At 49.2% G+C, this 22,142-nt stretch overlaps 4 protein-coding genes across 4 annotated transcripts in view; 1 reads left to right on the top strand and 3 right to left on the bottom strand.

The window, feature by feature from the left end:
- Positions 1–1,643: 1,643 nt before the first annotated feature.
- On the bottom strand, positions 1,644–3,329 carry LOC123751142 (uncharacterized). Its single transcript, XM_045733246.2, has one exon. The coding sequence runs from the start codon at positions 3,327–3,329 to the stop codon at positions 1,644–1,646; it is 1,686 nt and encodes a 561-aa protein (XP_045589202.2).
- Positions 3,330–5,537: 2,208 nt separating this feature from the next.
- LOC123751143 (antifreeze protein Maxi-like) lies at positions 5,538–7,627 on the bottom strand. Its single transcript, XM_045733247.2, has 2 exons — positions 7,378–7,627; positions 5,538–6,220 (listed from the first exon to the last, which is right to left on the bottom strand). The coding sequence occupies exons 1-2, from the start codon at positions 7,625–7,627 to the stop codon at positions 5,538–5,540; spliced, it is 933 nt and encodes a 310-aa protein (XP_045589203.2).
- Positions 7,628–10,325: 2,698 nt separating this feature from the next.
- LOC123754366 (uncharacterized) overlaps positions 10,326–22,142 on the top strand; it is a gene marked incomplete in the record, with an annotated part of 212,897 nt that continues 201,080 nt past the window's right edge. The window contains 1 exon segment of the mRNA XM_069335044.1: positions 10,326–10,922.
- LOC138363042 (uncharacterized transmembrane protein DDB_G0289901-like) overlaps positions 16,006–22,142 on the bottom strand; it is a 10,145-nt gene continuing 4,008 nt past the window's right edge. The window contains exon 2 of the mRNA XM_069321863.1: positions 16,006–16,580. Coding sequence (XP_069177964.1) covers positions 16,006–16,580 — 575 coding nt within the window. The remainder of the gene's footprint in view (positions 16,581–22,142) is intronic.

The following is a 22,142-nucleotide window of genomic DNA, read 5'->3' as shown; positions in this document are numbered from 1 at the left end:
ATTATCTTGAGATGATTTCGGGGCTTTAGTGTCCCCGCGGCCCGGTCCTCGACCAGGCCTCCACCCCCAGGAAGCAGCCCGTGACAGCTGACTAACACCCAGGTACATATTTTACTGCTAGGTAACAGGGGCATAGGGTGAAAGAAACTTTGCCCAGTGTTTCTCGCCGGCGCCTGGGATCGAACCCAGGACCACAGGATCACAAGTCCCGCGTGCTGTCCGCTCGGCCGACCGGCTCCCTCAGTTCGTCACAAAGTTCGATCGTCACAAAGGTATTAATAAATTTCATATAATTTGGATCCAAAATCCTCGCTAACGATTTCCGCACCAGCTTAACCTCTATGAAAACGGTTTTCCTGTTCGATCTTCCTTCGTTTATTGTAAAAATTGTCCGTAGGACTCTTATGGCCTGTATCACAAGACATGGTTAGTTCTCTGTTATGATCAGACGTGATAATGATGTCGTCATCATGAACCACCTGAAGCTTGCTCTTGATAGTCTTGTCAGCAGATACATAGCCAAACTTTTGTACATTGTGCGAAGTTTTACAACACTTCGTTGAATGATAACTGATATTCTTCTCGAAGTGCGTCGATATATGAGCTAATAGGCTGAACGGCTTCGGTTACATGTTCATCTCCAGGTCCGTCACATGTTCAGTGGTGTCCATCATTCATCATTCTGGGAATCATCTGGGAATCATTCCCAGAGCCACAAGTGGCTCTGGGATGATTCCCAGAGCCACTTGTTTGCGGCTTCCCCGCAGACAAGTGCGGGGAAGCCAGATTCCCGCACTTGTCTCTCAGTGCGGTCGCTGCCTCCACAACACTCTTTTCAAAGTGCAGAGAGATAATTATCAGAGGGAAAGCGCCAAGCCATCACGACTATATAGCACTGGGAAGGGGGTCAGGATAAGGATTTGGGATGGGACGGGGGGGAAGGAATGGTGCTCAACCACTTGGACGGTCGGAGATTGAACGCCGACCTGCACGAAGCGAGACCGTCGCTCTACCATCCAGCCCAAGTGGTTGGACTTCAAAGTGCAGAGTTTCAATTTCGTTCACTGTATCACGTTTCTCGATTGGTCTCTAGAGTCTAAAAAAAAAAAAAATTGAAGCCTCCTCGTCGCCAAGTAACCAGCTCGTGGTTTTTGAAATCAAACAAATTATCACGTGACTATTGATTACTGATTTTTAGAAACGATTGTTTTCCCTGTTACTGTATCTGCTGCCACAATGTTGTGTTCCCTTGTGTACGATTGTTGACACTTTTCCTGCACAGGAACACTCATCAGTCCGTAATGATGATGGAGTTGATGGGTTATACCAAACGTTGAAAACGTGTCAGTCAATACGAAAAAAAAGTTGTGTATAGTGACTGAGGCGTCGGGTAAGCTTAGATATTTGATTGCTCATTTAAAACTGTCCTTGAAGCATTTCCCGGAAGGGAACTTTATATATAAACTTTTATATAAAATACAAACTTTTGTGAAAAAGTCTCTCAAGAAATACAGCTGTTTAGAGGATCAGGGACTTGTCGAGAATATTAATTCAACTCAAAACAAAAGTATATTAAGCATTTTTCAGCATTTTATATAACAATTTTCAGAGCGCAGGTGTAACTGATGCAGCATCATAGTTTATTATTTGTAAACTGCCGTTGATGAAGTCATGCAGGCAACAGTGTAACCAGGCGTTGATGAAGTCATGCAGGCAACAGTGTAATCTGTTGTTGATGAAGTCATGCAGGCAACAGTGTAACATGGCGTTGATGAAGTCATGCAGGCAACAGTGTAATCTGGCGTTGATGAAGTCATGCAGGCAACAGTGTAATCTGGCGTTGATGAAGTCATGCAGGCAACAGTGTAACCAGGCGTTGATGAAGTCATGCAGGCAACAGTGTAATCTGGCGTTGATGAAGTCATGCAGGCAACAGTGTAATCTGGCGTTGATGAAGTCATGCAGGCAACAGTGTAATCTGGCGTTGATGAAGTCATGCAGGCAACAGTGTAATCTGGCGTTGATGAAGTCATGCAGGCAACAGTGTAACCAGGCGTTGATGAAGTCATGCAGGCAACAGTGTAACCAGGCGTTGATGAAGTCATGCAGGCAACAGTGTAACATGGCGTTGATGAAGTCATGCAGGCAACAGTGTAACCAGGCGTTGATGAAGTCATGCAGGCAACAGTGTAACCAGGCGTTGATGAAGTCATGTAGACAACAGTGTAACCAGGCGTTGATGAAGTCATGCAGGCAACAGTGTAACCAGGCGTTGATGAAGTCATGCAGGCAACAGTGTAACCAGGCGTTGATGAAGTCATGCAGGCAACAGTGTAATCTGTTGTTGATGAAGTCATGCAGGCAACAGTGTAATCTGGCGTTGATGACGTCATGCAGGCAACAGTGTAACCAGGCGTTGATGAAGTCATGCAGGCAACAGTGTAATCTGGCGTTGATGAAGTCATGCAGGCAACAGTGTAATCTGGCGTTGATGAAGTCATGCAGGCAACAGTGTAATCTGGCGTTGATGAAGTCATGCAGGCAACAGTGTAACCAGGCGTTGATGAAGTCATGCAGGCAACAGTGTAACCAGGCGTTGATGAAGTCATGCAGGCAACAGTGTAACATGGCGTTGATGAAGTCATGCAGGCAACACTGTAACCAGGCGTTGATGAAGTCATGCAGGCAACAGTGTAACCAGGCGTTGATGAAGTCATGCAGGCAACAGTGTAATCTGGCGTTGATGAAGTCATGCAGGCAACAGTGTAAGCAGGCGTTGATGAAGTCATACAGGCAACAGTGTAACCAGGCGTTGATGAAGTCATGCAGGCAACAGTGTAATCTGGCGTTGATGAAGTCATGTAGGCAACAGTGTAACCAGGCGTTGATGAAGTCATGTAGGCAATAGTGTAATCTGGCGTTGATGAAGTCATGCAGGCAACAGTGTAATCTGGCGTTGATGAAGTCATGCAGGCAACAGTGTAACATGGCGTTGATGAAGTCATGCAGGCAACAGTGTAACCAGGCGTTGATGAAGTCATGTAGGCAATAGTGTAATCTGGCGTTGATGAAGTCATGCAGGCAACAGTGTAACCAGGCGTTGATGAAGTCATGCAGGCAACAGTGTAATCTGGCGTTAATGAAGTCATGCAGGCAACAGTGTAACCAGGCGTTGATGAAGTCATGTAGGCAATAGTGTAATCTGGCGTTGATGAAGTCATGCAGGCAACAGTGTAACATGGCGTTGATGAAGTCATGCAGGCAACAGTGTAATCTGGCGTTAATGAAGTCATGCAGGCAACAGTGTAACCAGGCGTTGATGAAGTCATGCAGGCAAGAGAAAAGTTTTCTGAAATTTATACCAATAAAAGAAACAAAACCCAACAGGTGATAATATCTCTCCAAATTTGGTATTAATCCTGGACAAATTAGTCTTTGATCGGAAAACAACCCTTGAGTCTGGCTACAGGCTGAGCAGTCTGTACCCACAATGTACAGTCTGTAATGACCACAAGTGATCATTACGAGAGCCACTGTGGTGGTTAGGTTACAGGGAAAACTACCAACTATGTGAACGGAAACCACAGATATTCCACTTTACATTATTAAGTATTAATATAGAAGTGTTGTGCGGTAAAACATTAAATAGGGATAATGCATTGGGATGCCGTCTGAAAGAAAAAAATAATGAATTGTAAACGAGGACAAAGTCTTACCCGCCGGCAGTTTAATGGGCAAGTCTGAACGGTCTTACCCGCCGGCAGTTTAATGGGCAAGTCTGAACGGTCTTACCCGCCGGCAGTTTAATGGGCAAGTCTGAACGCTGTAGTGAAGCGCTGTAATAAACTACATGGTGATGTATTTTATGAGACATTATGAAAAAGATGTTCATGGACTGGAAGATAACAAGTGGTTCAAGGACAACATTCATGGTGGATGTCATTGAACACTTAAATTTCCTCAGCACAAAGGCGCACAAGGACTGCATAAATTGGTGACAGTTTTACGATTGTATTCGTGTCTTAGACATGAATCACAGCTGTTTTGAAAGGCAACTTGCGTAGTTGCCTTTCAAAAGACACTGGATCACTTTGAAAGCATATAACTAAACAACTCGGCCACGACACGCACCAAACTTGGCCGAACTTGGCTTATCATAGACAAGTAAACAGCCAATTGTCTATGCCAATCTCAGCATTTACTGAGGATGATGCACCAGAACTGAGTGAAGTGGAGTGCCACAAGGACCCTGCCTGTCACCCCAACTCTCTCTACAACACCTTCCCTCTCCACCTGCCCCGTCCCCACCATAGTGCATATATATATATATATATATATATATATATATATATATATATATATATATATATATATATATATATATATATATATATATACCTCACTTGTATAGATGGCGTCACTCAATCTGCCAACCTGGTTTGGGTTTGTTCACCATGGTTGCTGAAGGAACGAAAAGAACGAACTGAGGGAACGAACTTCGGTGGGGGGGGGGGAGAGGGGGAGAGGGAGGAGAGGGGGGAGAGGGGGGAGGGAGATGGGGGTCGGGGGGAGAGAGCAGGGCAGAATATGACCCAGGTTTTGGAGAGTGATAAATTCTCCACAAACGTCCCGGGATGAGAGAAACGAAAGCTTGTAGCAACTGCTTTGTAATTTCGCGAGGTCCGTACGTCAGGCCCCGGTAATGAACAGCTGAGGGACAGTCCACCAATGGTTGTGAGGGGTCCCCCAGGGGAGGTGTGGGGCCCCCCAGGGGTGGTGAGGGCCCCCAGGGGAGGTGTGGGGTCCCCCAGGGGAGGTGAGGTGGGGCCCCCCAGGGGAGGTGAAGGGCCCCCCAGGGGAGGTGAGGGGCCCCCAGGGGAGGTGAGGGACAGTCCACCAATGGTTGTGAGGGGCCTCCTGGGGAGGTGAAGGACCCCCAGAGGAGGTGAGGGACCCCCAGGGGAGGTGAGGGCCCCCAGGGGAGGTGTGGGGCCCCCCAGGGGAGGTGAAGGACCCCCCAGGGGAGGTGAGGGGCCCCCAGGGGAGGTGAGGGACAGTCCACCAATGGTTGTGAGGGGCCTCCTGGGGAGGTGAAGGACCCCCAGAGGAGGTGAGGGACCCCCAGGGGAGGTGAAGGACCCCCAGAGGAGGTGAGGGACCTCCCAGGGGAGGTGAGGGACCTCCCAGGGGAGGTGAAGGACCCCCAGGGGAGGTGAGGGTCCCCAGGGGAGGTGAAGGGCCCCCAGGGGAGGTGAGGGACCCCTGGGGAGGTGAGGGGACCCCCAGGGAAGGTGAGGGACCCCAGGGGAGGTGAGGGGGCCCCCCAGGGGAGGTGAGGGACCCCCCAGGGGAGGTGAAGGGCCCCAGGGGAGGTGAAGGGCCCCAGGGGAGGTGAAGGGCCCCAGGGGTGGTGAGGGGCCCCCAGGGGAGGTGAGGGGCCCCAGGGGAGGTGAGGGGCCCCCAGGGGAGGTGATGGACCCCAGGGGAGGTGAAGGGCCCCAGGGGAGGTGAAAGGCCCCCTGGGAAGGTAAAAGAAGCTATTTGAACCAGTGGTTGAGAAGGGCCGAGTGGGCGGCTGTGGCCGAGTGGGCGGCTGTGGCCGAGTGGGAGGCTGTTGCCGAGTGGGCGGCTGTGGCCGAGTGGGCGGCTGTGGCCGAGTGGGAGGCTGTGGCCGAGTGGGCGGCTGTGGCCGAGTGGGCGGCTGTGGCCGAGTGGGCGACTGTTGCCGAGTGGGCGGCTGTGGCCGAGTGGGCGACTGTTGCCGAGTGGGCGGCTGTGGCCGAGTGGGCGGCTGTGGCCGAGTGGGAGGCTGTGGCCGAGTGGGAGGCTGTGGCCGAGTGGGCGACTGTTGCCGAGTGGGCGGCTGTGGCCGAGTGGGCGGCTGTGGCCGAGTGGGAGGCTGTGGCCGAGTGGGCGGCTGTGGCCGAGTGGGCGGCTGTGGCCGAGTGGGAGGCTGTGGCCGAGTGGGAGGCTGTGGCCGAGTGGGCGGCTGTGGCCGAGTGGGAGGCTGTGGCCGAGTGGGCGGCTGTGGCCGAGTGGGAGGCTGTGGCCGAGTGGGCGGCTGTGGCCGAGTGGGCGGCTGTGGCCGAGTGGGCGGCTGTGGCCGAGTGGGCGGCTGGGGCCGAGTGGGCGGCTGTGGCCGAGTGGGAGGCTGTGGCCGAGTGGGAGGCTGTGGCCGAGTGGGCGGCTGTGGCCGAGTGGGAGGTAGGCAGTGGTGGCACTAATCAGACCAGCAGTTATAGTAGTACTCGTTGAAGCGATTGATGATATTAGCGGTGGTGACAATAGCAAGATTAGCTTCGTTAATAGTATTTAATTAGATTTAATTGTTTGTGAGTGTACATGTACTCACCTAGTTGTGCTTGCGGGGGTTGAGCTTCGGGTCTTTCTTCCCGATTCTTAACCGTCAGTCAACTGGTGTACAGGTTCCTGAGCCTACTGGGCTCTATCATATCTACATTTAAAACTGTGTATGGAGTCAGCCTCCACTACATCACTGCCGATTGCATTCCATCCGTTAACTACTCTGACACTGAAAAATTCTTTCTAACATCCCTCTGGCTCATGTGGATACTCAGTTTCCACCTGTGTCCCCTTGTTCGTGTTCCACCCACTTTAAATAGTTTGCCTTTATCTACCCTATTAATTCCTCTTTGAATTAGTAGCAATTTTCTAGACCATTCCTCCAGTTTGTCCAGGTCATCCTGTAGTCTCTGTCTATCTTCATCTGTCTTGATTCTTCTCATAATTTTTGCATCATCAGCAAACATTGAGAGGAATGAGTTTATACCCTCTGGAAGTTCGTTTACATATATTAGAAACAGGATGGGTCCAAGTACAGAGCCCTGTGGGACTCCGCTGGTGACATCTTGCCACTCTGATGTCTCACGACCCCTCACCGTTGCTCGATGTTTCCTGTTGCTTAGATACTCCCTTATCTACTGGAGCACCTTACCTTTAACTCCGGCCTGTTGCTCTAACTAATGTAACAGCTTTTGTAGGGTACTGTGTTAAAGGGTTTCTGATAGTCCAAGGAAATACAGTCTGCCCATCTTTCTCTTTCTTGCCTGTTTTTGTCGCCTGGTAATAGAATTCTATTAAGGCTATGAGACACGATTTACTATCCCTGAACCCTGCCGGTGGTGCGTTACAAAACCCCTTTCACTAGATGTTCTACGAGCCTTTTCCTCACAATCTTCTCAATCACCTTGCATGGTATACAAGTTAGGGAAACTGGCCTGTAGTTCAGTGCCTCTTGCCTGTCACCCTTCTTGTATATTGGGACTACATTAGCTGTCTTCCAGCTTTCTGGTAGGTCTCCTGTTTCCTGTGACCTGTTATACACCATAGGGAATGGCGTGCATAGTGCTTCTGCACCTTCTTTTAGTATCCACGGTGAGGTTCTGTCAAGCCTAACTGCCATTGTCACATTCAGCTTCAACAGATTCCTTTTTACCTCATCACTGGTGGGGCTAAATTCCTCCAAGGTTGCTTGGTTTGCCTCCTCATTAAGTGTAGGGACCTCTCCTTGTTCTATTGTGAAGACCTCCTGGAAACTCTTGTTGTGTTCTTCACACACCTTCTTATCATTCTCCGTGTATCTGTTCTTCCATTTTCTTAGTTTCATCACTTGTTCCTTCACTGCAGTTTTCCTCCTGATGTGGCTGTGGAGCAGCTTTGGTTGGGTCTTGGCTTTACTCGCGATGCCATTTTCATACTGTCTCTCTGCTTCTCTCCCCACTCTGAGGTACTCATTCCTGGCCCTCTGGTATCTCTCCCTGCTCTCTGGTGTTCTTGTACTCTTATTACTTCGCTACCTTGCATTCCTGGTTGAACCATGGATTCTTCTGTTTCTTTTCATTTTTCTCCTTTTGGGCCGGGATAAACCTGTCTGCAGCTTCCTGACACATCTGGGTGACATAATCCATCATATCCTGTACAGTCTTTTCTGTACTCACCTAGTTGTGCTTGCGGGGGTTGAGCTCTGGCTCTTTCGGCCCGCCTCTCAACTGTCAATCAATCAACTGTTACTAACTACTATTTTTTTTACACACACACAGGAAGCAGCCCGTAGCAAGAGTCTAATTCTCAGGTACCTATATACTGCTAAGTAACGGGGCATCAGGGTGAAGGAAACTCTGCCCATTTGTTTTTCCGCCAGTTGCCGGGATCGAACCCTGGTCCCTAGGTCCACGAGTCTAGAGCGCTGTCCACTCAGCCAGCCAGCCCCTAAGCTGTACTCAGTCACTCAGTCACACAGCCCCGTGTGTGTGTGTGTACTCACCTAGTTGTACTCACCTAGTTGTGCTTGCGGGGGTTGAGCTCTGGCTCTTTGGTCCCGCCTCTCAACTGTCAATCAACAGGTGTACAGGTTCCTGAGCCTATCGGGCTCTATCATATCTGCACTTGAAACTGTGTATGGAGTCAGCCTCCACCACATCACATCCTAATGCATTCCATTTGTCAACCACTCTGACACTACAAAAGTTCTTTCTAATATCTCTGTGGCTCATTTGGGCACTCAGTTTCCACCTGTATCCCCTAGTGCGTGTGCCCCTTGTGTGTGTGTGTGTGTGTGTGTGTGTGTGTGTGTAATTACCTAAGTGTAGTTACAGGATGAGAGCTACGCTCGCGGTGTCCCGTCTTCCCAGTACTCTTTGTCATATAACGCTTTGAAACTACTGACGGTCTTGGCCTCCACCACCTTCTCCCCTAACTTGTTCCAACCGTCTACCACTCAGTTTGCGAAAGTGAATTTTCTTATATTTCTTCGGCATATGTGTTTAGCTAGTTTAAATCTATGACCTTTTGTTCTTAAAGTTCCAGGTCTCAGGAAATCTTCCCTATCAATTTTATCAATTCCTGTTACTATTTTTTTATCAATTCCTGTTACTATTTTTTATGTAGTGATCATATCACCTCATTTTCTTATGTCTTCTAGTTTTGGCATATTTATTGCCTCTAACTTTTCCTCGTAGCTCTTGCCCTTCAGTTCTGGGAGCCACTTAGAAGCATGTCTCTGCACCTTCTGTGTGTGTGTGTGTGTGTGTGTGTGTGTGTGTGTGTGTGTGTGTGTGTGTGTGTGTGTGTGTGTGTGTGTGTGTGTGTGTGTGTGTGTGTGTGTGTGTGTGTGTGTGTGTGTGTGTGTGTGTGTGTGTGTGTGTGTGTGTGTGTGTGTGTGTGTGTATGTGTGTGTGTGTGTTATATGAACATGATTGATCAATATTTCCTGTTCATCATTCAACAATTTTAATGCAGTTTTTTTTGGGTGGGGGGGGGGAGAAACTTTCACTTAAGATCGACATCCGAGAATTCCCTCACACGCAAGTTTATTGTGATCTACCAAACTTGTTCATTCTTACCACTGATATTTGTAAGATGGTAAGTTGGAGGTTGTTAAGTTGTAAGTTTGGAGGGATATATGGAGACGTATTATAGGGAGTCTGAGAGGTATATATCTTACCGTGTTTAGTGGAGTCTATCACTTCTCTATTCATATTTCTCTCTTCTTATCTCTCTTGTACTCTATACATATTTCTTCTGGTCTCGTCTGCTCTCTCTCTCTCTCTCTCTATCTCTCTCTCTCTCTCTCTCTCTCTCTCTCTTTCTCTCTCTCTCTTCTCTCTCTCTCTCTCTCTCTCTCTCTCTCTCTCTCTCTCTCTCTCTCTCTCTCTCTCTCTCTCTCTCTCTCTCTCTCTCTCTCTCTCTCTCTCTCTTCTCTCTCTCTCTCTCTCTCTCTCTCTCTCTCTCTCTCTCTCTCTCTCTCTCTCTCTCTCTCTCTCTCTCTCTCTCTCTCTCTCTCTCTCTCTCTCTCTCTCTCTCTCTCTCTCTCTCTCTCTCTCTCTCTCTCTCTCTCTCTCTCTCTCTCTCTCTCTCTCTCTCTCTCTCTCTCTCTCTCTCTCTCTCTCTCTCTCTCTCTCTCTCTTCTGTGAGAAGAGAGTTTCTCTTCATCTTCTCTTTATGAGAAGAGAAAGATTCACGGTAGTCAACACACAGCTCAACACACAGACAGACAGACAGGTCAACACACAGACAGACAGGTCAACACACAGACAGACAGGTCAACACACAGACAGACAGGTCAACACACAGACAGACAGGTCAACACACAGACAGACAGGTCAACACACAGACAGACAGGTCAACACACAGACAGACAGGTCAACACACAGACAGACAGGTCAACACACAGACAGACAGGTCAACATCTGATATATCACCATGACACAATACAGGCATCAATAATACCACAATTGGCAACCCGGGCGCCAGCGAGGCAGGTCTGGCCGGAGAGTCAAGTCAGTGTCTCACCAGACGCCGCCGAGTGAGGAGGTGTGTTACAGTGATCGCGATCTCGGTGTTTTTTTCGGGGGAGAATTATCACTTGATAATTCTTCAGTTACGTCGAATACTTTAATAATTGTGCTGAAGATCAAGTGCATTGAAGGAGATTTATTATCGTTGTGACGCTTATCAGAGATTAATTTGCTGATTGTAATAATCTATGACAGCACGAATTGTTTATTTTTAGGTGAATTATTCGGTGAAGAGAAACAAATGTATCAAGAGAATATAATATAGAGCATAAGCATAGCCATTGAACAATGAACTTAAGAAAGTTCTTAAACTTCAAATAACTATTATGAAACTATGAAAAACATAAGTTGTGGCTTTAAATACAATTGAACATTAAAAGTGTACAAAAAAAGTGTTAAATAAATAAAGTACTTGACAAGGCGATGTTAACAACTGTGTGATATTAATATTAATCGACTCTATTTGAATAGAACAAAAAAAAAAGATGAGAAGCACCTGAGAATACAGCAGAGTGGGCCCTGAAGGACAGAAAACGGGAAGCGAGACAAAGAAAATGAGAATCGTGTTGTTGTTGGCGGGGCTTGTCACTCTCTTGCCCCCACTCGGTAAGTTGTTGTTGTTGTTGTTGTGTTGTAGTTGTGGCTGTAGTTGTCTTGTTGTAGTTGTTGGAATTGAAATTGTTGTAGTGACTTGTCGTGTTGCTGTTGTTGTTGTGTTGTGGTTGTTGTGTTGTAGTTGTGATTGTTGTTGGGTGTAGTTGTTGTTTTTGTCATGTTGATTTTTTTTGTTATTGTAGTTGTTTTTGTAATGTTGTTGTTCTTGTGGTTGGGACTTGTGGGTGTTGTAGACTCGTGGGTGTTGAGGACTCGTGGGTGTTGTAGACTCGTGGGTGTTGTGGACTCGTGGGTGTTGTGGACTCGTGGGTGTTATGGACTCGTGGGTGTTGAGGACTCGTGGGTGTTGTGGACTCGTGGGTGTTGAGGACTCGTGGGTGTTGAGGACTCGTGGGTGTTGAAGACTCGTGGGTGTTGAGGACTCGTGGGTGTTGTGGACTCGTGGGTGTTGTGGACTCGTGGGTGTTATGGACTCGTGGGTGTTGAGGACTCGTGGGTGTTGTGGACTCGTGGGTGTTGAGGACTCGTGGGTGTTGTGGACTCGTGGGTGTTGTGGACTCGTGGGTGTTGTGGACTCGTGGGTGTTGAGGACTCGTGGGTGTTGTGGACTCGTGGGTGTTGAGGACTCGTGGGTGTTGTGGACTCGTGGGTGTTGTGGACTCGTGGGTGTTGAGGACTCGTGGGTGTTGTGGACTCGTGGGTGTTGTGGACTCGTTGGTGTTGTGGACTCGTGGGTGTTGTGGACTCGTGGGTGTTGTGGACTCGTGGGTGTTGAGGACTCGTGGGTGTTGTGGACTCGTGGGTGTTGAGGACTCGTGGGTGTTGAGGACTCGTGGGTGTTGAGGACTCGTGGGTGTTATGGACTCGTGGGTGTTGTGGACTCGTGGGTGTTGTGGACTCGTGGGTGTTGAGGACTCGTGGGTGTTGTGGACTCGTGGGTGTTGTGGACTCGTGGGTATTGTGGACTCGTGGGTGTTGTGGACTCGTGGGTCTTGTGGACTCGTGGGTGTTGAGGACTCGTGGGTGTTGTGGACTCGTGGGTGTTGTGGACTCGTGGGTGTTGTGGACTCGTGGGTGTTGTGGACTCGTGGGTGTTGTGGATTCGTGGGTGTTGTGGACTCGTGGGTGTTGTAGACTCGTGGGTGTTGTGGACTCGTGGGTATTGTGGACTCGTGGGTATTGTGGACTCGTGGGTGTTGAGGACTCGTGGGTGTTAAGGACTCGTGGGTGTTGTGGACTCGTGGGTCTTGTGGACTCGTGGGTGTTGAGGACTCGTGGGTGTTGTGGACTCGTGGGTGTTGTGGACTCGTGGGTGTTGTGGACTCGTGGGTGTTGTGGACTCGTGGGTGTTGTGGACTCGTGGGTATTGTGGACTCGTGGGTGTTGAGGACTCGTGGGTGTTGAGGACTCGTGGGTGTTGTGGACTCGTGGGTGTTGTGGACTCGTGGGTGTTGTGGACTCGTGGGTGTTGCGGACACGTGGGTATTGTGGACTCGTGGGTGTTATGGACTCGTGGGTGTTGAGGACTCGTGGGTGTTGTGGACTCGTGGGTGTTGAAGACTCGTGGGTGTTGAGGACTCGTGGGTGTTGTGGACTCGTGGGTGTTGTAGACTCGTGGGTGTTGTGGACTCGTGGGTGTTGTGGACTCGTGGGTGTTGAGGACTCGTGGGTGTTGTGGACTCGTGGGTGTTGTGGACTCGTGGGTATTGTGGACTCGTGGGTATTGTGGACTCGTGGGTGTTATGGACTCGTGGGTGTTGAGGACTCGTGGGTGTTGAGGACTCGTGGGTGTTGTGGACTCGTGGGTGTTGTGGACTCGTGGGTATTGTGGACTCGTGGGTGTTGAGGACTCGTGGGTGTTGTGGACTCGTGGGTATTATGGACTCGTGGGTATTGTGGACTCGTGGGTGTTGTGGACTCGTGGGTATTGTGGACTCGTGGGTATTATGGACTCATGGGTATTGTGGACTCGTGGGTATTGTGGACTCGTGGGTGTTGTGGACTCGTGGGTATTGTGGACTCGTGGGTATTATGGACTCGTGGGTATTGTGGACTCGTGGGTATTGTGGACTCGTGGGTATTATGGACTCGTGGGTATTGTGGACTCGTGGGTATTATGGACTCGTGGATATTGTGGACTCGTGGGTGTTGTGGACTCGTGGGTATTGTGGACTCGTGGGTATTGTGGACTCGTGGGTGTTGTGGACTCGTGGATATTGTGGACTCGTGGGTGTTGTGGACTCGTGGGTATTGTGGACTCGTGGGTATTGTGGACTCGTGGGTGTTGTGAACTCGTGGGTGTTGTGGACTCGTGGGTATTGTGGACTCGTGGGTATTGTGGACTCGTGGGTGTTGTGGACTCGTGGGTATTGTGGACTCGTGGGTGTTGTGGACTCGTGGGTATTGTGGACTCGTGGGTATTGTGGACTCGTGGGTATTGTGGACTCGTGGGTATTGTGGACTCGTGGGTATTGTGGACTCGTGGGTGCTGTGGACTCGTGGGTATTGTGGTCTCGTGGGTGTTGTGGACTCGTGGGTGTTGTGGACTCGTGGGTATTGTGGTCTCGTGGGTATTGTGGACTCGTGGGTATTGTGGACTCGTGGGTGTTGTGGACTCGTGGGTGTTGTGGACTCGTGGGTGTTGTGGACTCGTGGGTGTTGTGGACTCGTGGGTATTGTGGACTCTTGGGTATTGTGGTCTCGTGGGTATTGTGGACTCGTGGGTGTTGTGGACTCGTGGGTGTTGTGGACTCGTGGGTATTGTGGACTCGTGGGTGTTGTGGACTCGTGGGTATTGTGGACTCTTGGGTATTGTGGTCTCGTGGGTATTGTGGACTCGTGGGTGTTGTGGACTCGTGGGTATTGTGGACTCTTGGATATTGTGGTGTCGTGGGTATTGTGGACTCGTGGGTGTTGTGGACTTGTGGGTGTTGTGGACTCGTGGGTATTGTGGACTCGTGGGTATTGTGGACTCGTGGGTGTTGTGGACTCGTGGGTATTGTGGACTCGTGGGTATTGTGGGCTCGTGGGTGTTGTGGACTCGTGGGTGTTGTGGACTCGTGGGTGTTGTGGACTCGTGGGTGTTGTGGACTCGTGGGTGTTGTGGACTCGTGGGTATTGTGGACTAGTGGGTGTTGTGGACTCGTGGGTGTTGTGGACTCGTGGGTATTGTGGTCTCGTGGGTGTTGTGGACTCGTGGGTGTTGTGGACTCGTGGGTGTTGTGGACTCGTGGGTATTGTGGACTCGTGGGTATTGTGGACTCGTGGGTATTGTGGACTCGTGGGTGTTGTGGACTCGTGGGTATTGTGGACTCGTGGGTGTTGTGGACTCGTGGGTATTGTGGACTCGTGGGTGTTGTGGACTCGTGGGTATTGTGGACTCGTGGGTATTATGGACTCGTGGGTGTTGTGGACTCGTGGGTATTGTGGACTCGTGGGTGTTGTGGACTCGTGGGTGTTGTGGACTCGTGGGTGTTGTGGACTCGTGGGTATTGTGGACTCGTGGGTGTTGTGGACTCGTGGGTATTGTGGACTCGTGGGTGTTGTGGACTCGTGGGTGTTGTGGACTCGTGGGTGTTGTGGACTCGTGGGTATTGTGGACTCGTGGGTATTATGGACTCGTGGGTGTTGTGGACTCGTGGGTGTTGTGGACTCGTGGGTATTGTGGACTCGTGGGTATTGTGGACTCGTGGGTGTTGTGGACTCGTGGGTATTGTGGACTCGTGGGTATTGTGGGCTCGTGGGTGTTGTGGACTCGTGGGTGTTGTGGACTCGTGGGTGTTGTGGACTCGTGGGTGTTGTGGACTCGTGGGTGTTGTGGACTCGTGGGTATTGTGGACTAGTGGGTGTTGTGGACTCGTGGGTGTTGTGGACTCGTGGGTATTGTGGTCTCGTGGGTGTTGTGGACTCGTGGGTGTTGTGGACTCGTGGGTGTTGTGGACTCGTGGGTATTGTGGACTCGTGGGTATTGTGGACTCGTGGGTATTGTGGACTCGTGGGTGTTGTGGACTCGTGGGTATTGTGGACTCGTGGGTGTTGTGGACTCGTGGGTATTGTGGACTCGTGGGTATTGTGGACTCGTGGGTATTGTGGACTCGTGGGTATTAAGGACGATATTTACACCAATAATGATAATTTTACTTTTAAAAAATTAATTATTAAAATTTCTACTTCAGTTTCCCGTTGATTTAATGATTGCTCGTCGGCTTCTGTTGATAAATTCACTTACTTTTAAGTTGTAATGTTTGGTTTGTAATGGTGTTTACCATGCGAGGTGTAGCCAGTCTCTCAGTGTATATATATATACTGAGAGTATGTACACCCTTGTATATACAATGTTCAGGATTAAAGTATATTTGCTGGCAGGTCTTAATAAGCCTCCAGAGGTTGATAGGCCTCAGGCCCTACACTTACTGGTTGGCAGTAAGCTCTTGTGGAGGCCTGAATAACCCTGACAAGGATGATATATGGCCCTATAACCAAATTTCATATAAGGTATTTGTGTGAGTTATGATGTTTAAATGTTTTCATCCAGCTTATAACTCGTGGTGAGTTATATGCCTGTTAATATAATTTTTGTTATTATTACTCTTAGTGTTACTTTCTTTATATTAGTGAATTCATCTTTATTACTGGTTGTTACTGTGTTTTATTATTTTATTTAGTTTTACTTAGAGCAAAAGTTTTTGGGTCTTATAAAAGTGACTTGAACACTTCCTTGTAAAGGTATTGAGGGCAAGAAAGGCATCAGTTAGACCCCCTTGAATCTGGAAGACATTTTGTGGGTTTTATGGTGTTCAGAACCCATTTTGTTCAGTTTACCTGTGAATTATCAGCAATTTATTCCATCAGGTTATTCCCTGTATAATGAGGGCGGGTATGATGAAGGGACTAATTTGCATATTTTAGCATGTTAATTTTTTCACGATACGTGCGCGGGTGGTTTTTGATTAAGATTGTGTACCTGTATTGTTAAATTCATCTTAATGCCGGTGTATGTTAGGCGTTAAAACACTGGGGGTGATAATACGGTGCTAATTAACATTCTTTTTGCGATGTTAATATAAGGTTTATATTAGGGAGCTCTTGGACTGCCAGAGGCCGCGTTGAGCGCCCCGCCAGAGGCCGCGTTGAGCGCCCCGCCAGAAGCCGCGTTGAGCGCCCCGCCAGAAGCCGCGTTGAGCGCCCCACCAGAGACCGCGTTGAGCGCCCCGCCAGAGGCCGCGTTGAGCGCCCCGCCAGAAGCCGCGTTGAGCGCCCCGCCAGAAGCCGCGTTGAGCGCCCCACCAGAGACCGCGTTGAGCGCCCCGCCAGAGGCCGCGTTGAGCGCCCCGCCAGAGACCGCGTTGAGCGCCCCGCCAGAGGCCGCGTTGAGCGCCCCGCCAGAGACCGCGTTGAGCGCCCCGCCAGAGACCGCGTTGAGCGCCCCGCCAGAGGCCGCGTTGAGCGCCCCGCCAGAGACCGCGTTGAGCGCCCCGCCAGAGGCCGCGTTGAGCGCCCCGCCAGAGGCCGCGTTGAGCGCCCCGCCAGAGACCGCGTTGAGCGCCCCGCCAGAGGCCGCGTTGAGCGCCCCACCAGAGACCGCGTTGAGCGCCCCGCCAGAGGCCGCGTTGAGCGCCCAGGGGTGCTGCCGGAACACTACGGGGTCGGCTGAGTTAGGTTGATTGGAGCTCTCTTTTAGTGTACTAATGATTGATGAGCCTCTTTTGTTCTGTGGTGGTTGACGTGCCTGTCCTGTGCTGGTGTATTAATGATTGACGTACCTGTATTGTAGTGGTTTGACCCCTCAAAACGTCCCCGTGAGAGACGCAGAGGAAGAGACAAATGCTGAGAAGCAAAGAAAGGGAGCGAGGCGCGAGGAAGCAAATGAAAAGAGATGCAGAAAGATAGAGGGAGGGAAAATAGAGCAGAGCGAAAGAACAGGCGAATGGAAATAGAGAAAGAAATGTATGGAAATAGCGAGAGAAGCAAAACAAATGGGGGAGGAGCAGCAGAGTAATAGATCAGGCTTAAAATGAGAGAGAGAGAGAGAGGGGGAGGGGCGGGGGGGGGGGGGGGGAGTGCTATATCAACATCATGTTAGGCTAAGCCCAAAATGTGTCTTGTTGTGATATCCTTCCAAGCCACACTTGATCCTCCTCCGTTGACCCCCCCCAAGCTCTTTTACTCTTCTAAGCCACCCTCCATCCACCCCCCCCCCTCTTTTAACCTCTAAGTTATCCTCCAATCCACCCTCAAAGCCACACTCATTCTCAATGCCACCCTCCCCATTTTACCCTCCAAGCCACCCTCCCCATATTACCCTCCAAGCCACCCTCCCCATATTACCCTCCCAAGCCACCCTCCCCATATAACCCTCCAAGCCACCCTCCCCATATTACCCCCCAAGCCACCCTCCCCATATTACCTTCCAAGCCACCCTCCCCATTTTTTCCCCCCAAGCCACCCTCCCCATATTACCCTCCAAGCGACCCTCCCCATTTTACCCCCCAAGCCACCCTCCCTGCAGATGTGGAGCCACCTCACAGAGCCACGTGTTGCAGGTGTAGAGCCCCCTCACAGTCACGTGTTGCAGGTGTGGAGCCACCTCACAGAGTCACGTGCTGCAGGTGTGGAGCCCCCTCACAGAGCCATGTGTTGCAGGTGTGGAGCCACCTCACAGAGTCACGTGTTGCAGGTGTGGAGCCACCTCACAGAGCCACGTGTTGCAGGTGTGGAGCCACCTCACAGAGCCACGTGTTGCAGGTGTAGAGCCACCTCACAGAGCCACGTGCTGCAGGTGTAGAGCCACCTCACAGATCATAGCCAAGGTGTTGGTCCTCTATTTTAATGTTCCAAGTCATCTCATTCACAATAATTCTCATTCCCCTTCCTGCCTCCTCCCTCTTCCTCTCTCTCTCTCTCTCTCTCTCTCTCTCTCTCTCTCTCTCTCTCTCTCTCTCTCTCTCTCTCTCTCTCTCTCTCTCTCTCTCTCTCTCTCTCTCTCTCTCCTTCCTCTCCTCCCTGTGGCCGTCCCAGGGGGCTGCCCCCCTCTGGTGGTGCTCTTCACAACTCACCACGAAGCACAACTGACATGTTGTCGTGTTCCCTGACGAGGGATTAATAACTCAGAGAGGCACGATACCACCGCCTACCATATATATATATATATATATATATATATATATATATATATATATATATAATTGACCCCCGGGGCACAATATACACATCCTTTGCAGGACCCGCTCGAGCGTAGGCCTATGCATCCTTAGCAGAAAACCCTGCCTACCTAATCGGAGCCCAATAAAAAAAATAAAGAGTACAACATATGCACCAAGGAGTCTGAGGTGAAGGCTGGAAGGAGAGATTGAGGGAACTGGGCCTCACGTCACTGAAGAGGAAGTGGGAAGCATGGTAACGACATATAAGATACTAAGGAGAATTTACAAAGTATACACACACACACACACACACACACACACACACACACACACACACACACACACACACACACACACACACACACACACACACACACCTGAAAAACAAGAGTTACGAGGAGAGACTAGAGGCGTTAAACATGCCAAAACTAGAAGACAGAAGAAAAAGAGGAGATATGATCACCACTTACAAAATACCAACAGGAATCGACCAAATTGACAATGAGGAATTCCTGAACCCAGCAACTTCACGAACAAGAGGACACAGAGTCAAGCTAATGAAACAAAGGTGCCCCCCCAAAAATAATAGAAAGTTTTCTTTTGTACAGAGTGGTAGACAGTTGAAACACGCCAAGTGAGAAGGTGGTGGTGGTGGAGGCCAAAACCGTCAGTAGTTTCAAAGTGTTATATGACTCGAACTACAGACACCAATTGTCAAATAACAATTTGTATAACGTGGACGCGGGTCACTAATTCCTCTGAGCTTCAGTAGTAGTAGTCAGGGACTGTTGAAAACTCCAGCGTAGCAGCAGTATAGTTGCTTCTGTAATCTTTTCTTATTAAGACCACTCATTGCTGAGTGGATAGAGCTTCTGTCTCACACGCGAGCGGGTGCATGGTTCGAGTCTCCTAGAACCCAGGTGAATGAAATGTTCATTTTCACGGAAATGTGGATGACAGTTTATTATTATTATTATTCAGAGATTAATGACACTCAGGTGATGTATCAATGTTAGTCTGGGGCGCGTGAGTGGGAAGACTCACGCATAGATTCGAATCCTCATCACGGCTCCGACGGATTTTATTATTATCATCATCATTTCCATCATTATGAATTAGAATTTTGCGTTCAGTTAGGCCTAGATAAGGTTAGGTTAGGTAATTTGAGTCGTTTGGCAATTATTTGTATTTGTAGTATGTGGATGTTGCATCTTAGGAGGGGGCCTTGTAAGAGAGGGGGTCAGCGCCCCGCTGCTTCAGAATAGTTGGAACGTCAGCAGTTGCCAGCTGTGTGATGAGTGTGTCCGTCATGAAGGTGAAGGTTTGGCAGCTAGAGGCAACCCGTCCTCATAAACAAAGAGCAAAAGTTCGTTAATCGAGGTGCCACACCGTCTCGATTAACGAACATTTGGTCTTTGTGTTATATTGATAACGTCCTTGTCCATTTGTCACTCATAAACATGAGTGACAAATGGTTTACACACGATTGATAACAGGTTTGGACACTTGTCGTTCACCTCTGCTTCAATCTCAATGGTGTAAATGCTTCACCCACGTACTACAAATACAAATAATCGTCAACAGACCCTAAAACTTTAACCTAACCTACGCCTAACTATACATAGAATTTGTATGTATAATATTAATTTACATACGAGAACACACCTGTATTTAATACCCAATATGTTAAAATTGCCGAATGTGTCGTGGGTGATGGCCGCTGCTTTAACGAGCCTGGCCTAAGGACTGGTTGTAATTTTAACTTGTATTCGAGAAAGTCCCGTGTTTGGTGACGCAATACACTCCAGCCCGCCCTCCCGCTTAGGTAGTAACGATGAGCACCATAGTACATACATTGACGTAAAAGGCAATTAGAAAGTAGAAATCGGTACTATTGAATTTGGACATACCGGAGAAAAAGTTTAACCTAACCAAACCTTCCTAGGCCTAATACACACTATCTGAGGCCTAGTATAGTACATATATGTGCTATAGTGCTACACTAGGTGCTATACTATAATGCCTAGATATATTTAAGTTTGGTTTTTAACTATTTTTTCGGATTTAAGGTGAATAGTACCAAATTCTACTGTCTGTCCATTACCAGCTGCAGGACAGCGCTCGAGCATGTAAAGCTAAACAAAATGATGTGACCAAGTGCCAGAAAGCCGGAGGGAGGAGAAGGGGCTCTCAGGAGAAAGCGCCAAGTCATGACGATTATATGACACTGGGAAAGGGTCAGGATAATGATTCGGGATGGGACGGGAAGGGAAGGAACGGTGGCCACAACCACTTGGACGCCCGGGGATTGAACGCCGACCTGCATGAAGCTAGCCCGTCACTCTACCGTCCAGCCCAAGTGGTTGGGGGAGTGTTTAATATATTAATGAATGAGACGTGTAGAAGGAATGGAAGACAAATGTGAGAGGAGTGAACACTATTACTGAAGGTGAGAGAGAGAGAGAGAGAGAGAGAGAGAGAGAGAGAGAGAGAGAGAGAGAGAGAGAGAGAGAGAGAGAGAGAGAGAGAGAGAGAGAGAGAGAGAGACAGAGACAGAGAAAGAGACAGAGAGACAGAGAGAGAGAGAAGAGGAAGAGAGGGAGGGAGAGACAACTAAGACAACGAAACAGGAAAAATGATATAAGCAGAGGGGAAAACCCGGCAGATAATCAGGCACAAACAACCAAACAAGGAGATGCACATCACGAGGGAGGAACCACGACGGACCAACAGATTTGGTAGAGGAAGAGAGGCTTACAAAGGAAGAAATAACAAGGGGAAAAGAGACGTACACAAACAAACAAACAAACAAACAGGTGGAAGGTAAACCGGACCCACAAACATACTCCAAACCAGTTTCTGATCTGTAATTACTCAGCCTTAACCAGCAACTGCGCCAACCATGCGTCATAACCACACACACACACACACACACACACACACACACACACACACACACACACACACACACACACACACACACACACACACACACACACACACACACACGTGCGCCGCTGCTCAACAAACACTCCCCCATAACACACGCTAATTGTTTGGATATTTCTTAGTTAGCAAGTGGAATCGCAGATTAGCTTACTGTGAGAATAGTTCCGGCTGTTCTGTTTGCTGAAATGCGAAGATATGTTGGACTTGGGCGGTTCGTTGCTCCCTAGTAAGGCAAACACTTTATGACAGGACGGTACAGCGGCGGCCTCGCTTTTTTGCTGGGTTGGCGTTCGATTTCTCAATGGTCCAAGCGATTTGGCACCATTCCTTCCCTTCGTCTTTACATCCCAGCTCCTTGTCCTCATGTCCCAGCTCCTTGTCCTCGTATCCCAGCTCCTTGTCCTCGTATCCCAGCTCCTTGTCCTCGTATCCCAGCTCCTTGCCCTCATATCCCAGCTCCTTGTCCCTCATATCCCAGCTCCTTGTCCCTCATATTCCAGATCCTTGTCCTCGTATCCCAGCTCCTTGTCCTCGTATCCCAGCTCCTTGCCCTCATATCCCAGCTCCTTGTCCCTCATATCCCAGCTCCTTGTCCCTCATATCCATTTCAAGTGGTGTATAGTGATACTGACAATGCTTCCCCCTGATAATCACCATTCCTTACCTTACTCCTGATACTTACCTGACACCTGATACTTGTCTTACCTTACACTTACAGTGTTGAGGGTGATATATTGTTTGTTAATGGGTTTTCTCCGCGATTTCTAATATGTTTTTGTTGCGTTGTTTGTTTGTTTATCTCTGGTGGATATCACTTGCTCTTGACCTCACGTAGCTTGTCTGTGTGTGTTTATGAAACTGAAGGTTTAGGTTGAACTCTCGCAGACCCTCGCGGCTGTTGTGGCTGGCACTTGGTATTTTCTCAAGGGGTTTATCGACTCATGAGCCACGTTCCGAGCAAGCTTGAGAGAGCTTCGAAGCTTCACACACGCATAGGTTCGAGACCCAGCGGAGGTTCCCTTATAAAATTACTTACTCACCTTACTAAAGTGAGTAAAATTACTCACTTACAAAATTAATCCTTAATCTTCACCATTTCTGCCCCCTAAAGATTTGGTGA

This window comes from Procambarus clarkii, chromosome 1 (assembly GCF_040958095.1).
Source record: "Procambarus clarkii isolate CNS0578487 chromosome 1, FALCON_Pclarkii_2.0, whole genome shotgun sequence".
Lineage (NCBI taxonomy): Eukaryota > Metazoa > Arthropoda > Malacostraca > Decapoda > Cambaridae > Procambarus > Procambarus clarkii.
The sequence above is the reverse complement of the archived record's forward strand: the minus strand, read 5'-3'. Positions and strand labels throughout refer to the sequence as shown.

Bases quoted from the DNA above. Each gene is read 5' to 3' on its own strand.
- LOC123751142 (XM_045733246.2), bottom strand. From the start codon at position 3,329: ATGACTTCATCAACGCCTGGTTACACTGTTGCCTGCATGACTTCATTA.
- LOC123751143 (XM_045733247.2), bottom strand. From the start codon at position 7,627: ATGAAACTAAGAAAATGGAAGAACAGATACACGGAGAATGATAAGAAG. The intron at 6,221-7,377 runs GTGCAGAAGCAC...TGGTCTGATTAG, and splicing joins ACCGTGGATACTAAAAGAAG to TGCCACCACTGCCTACCTCC.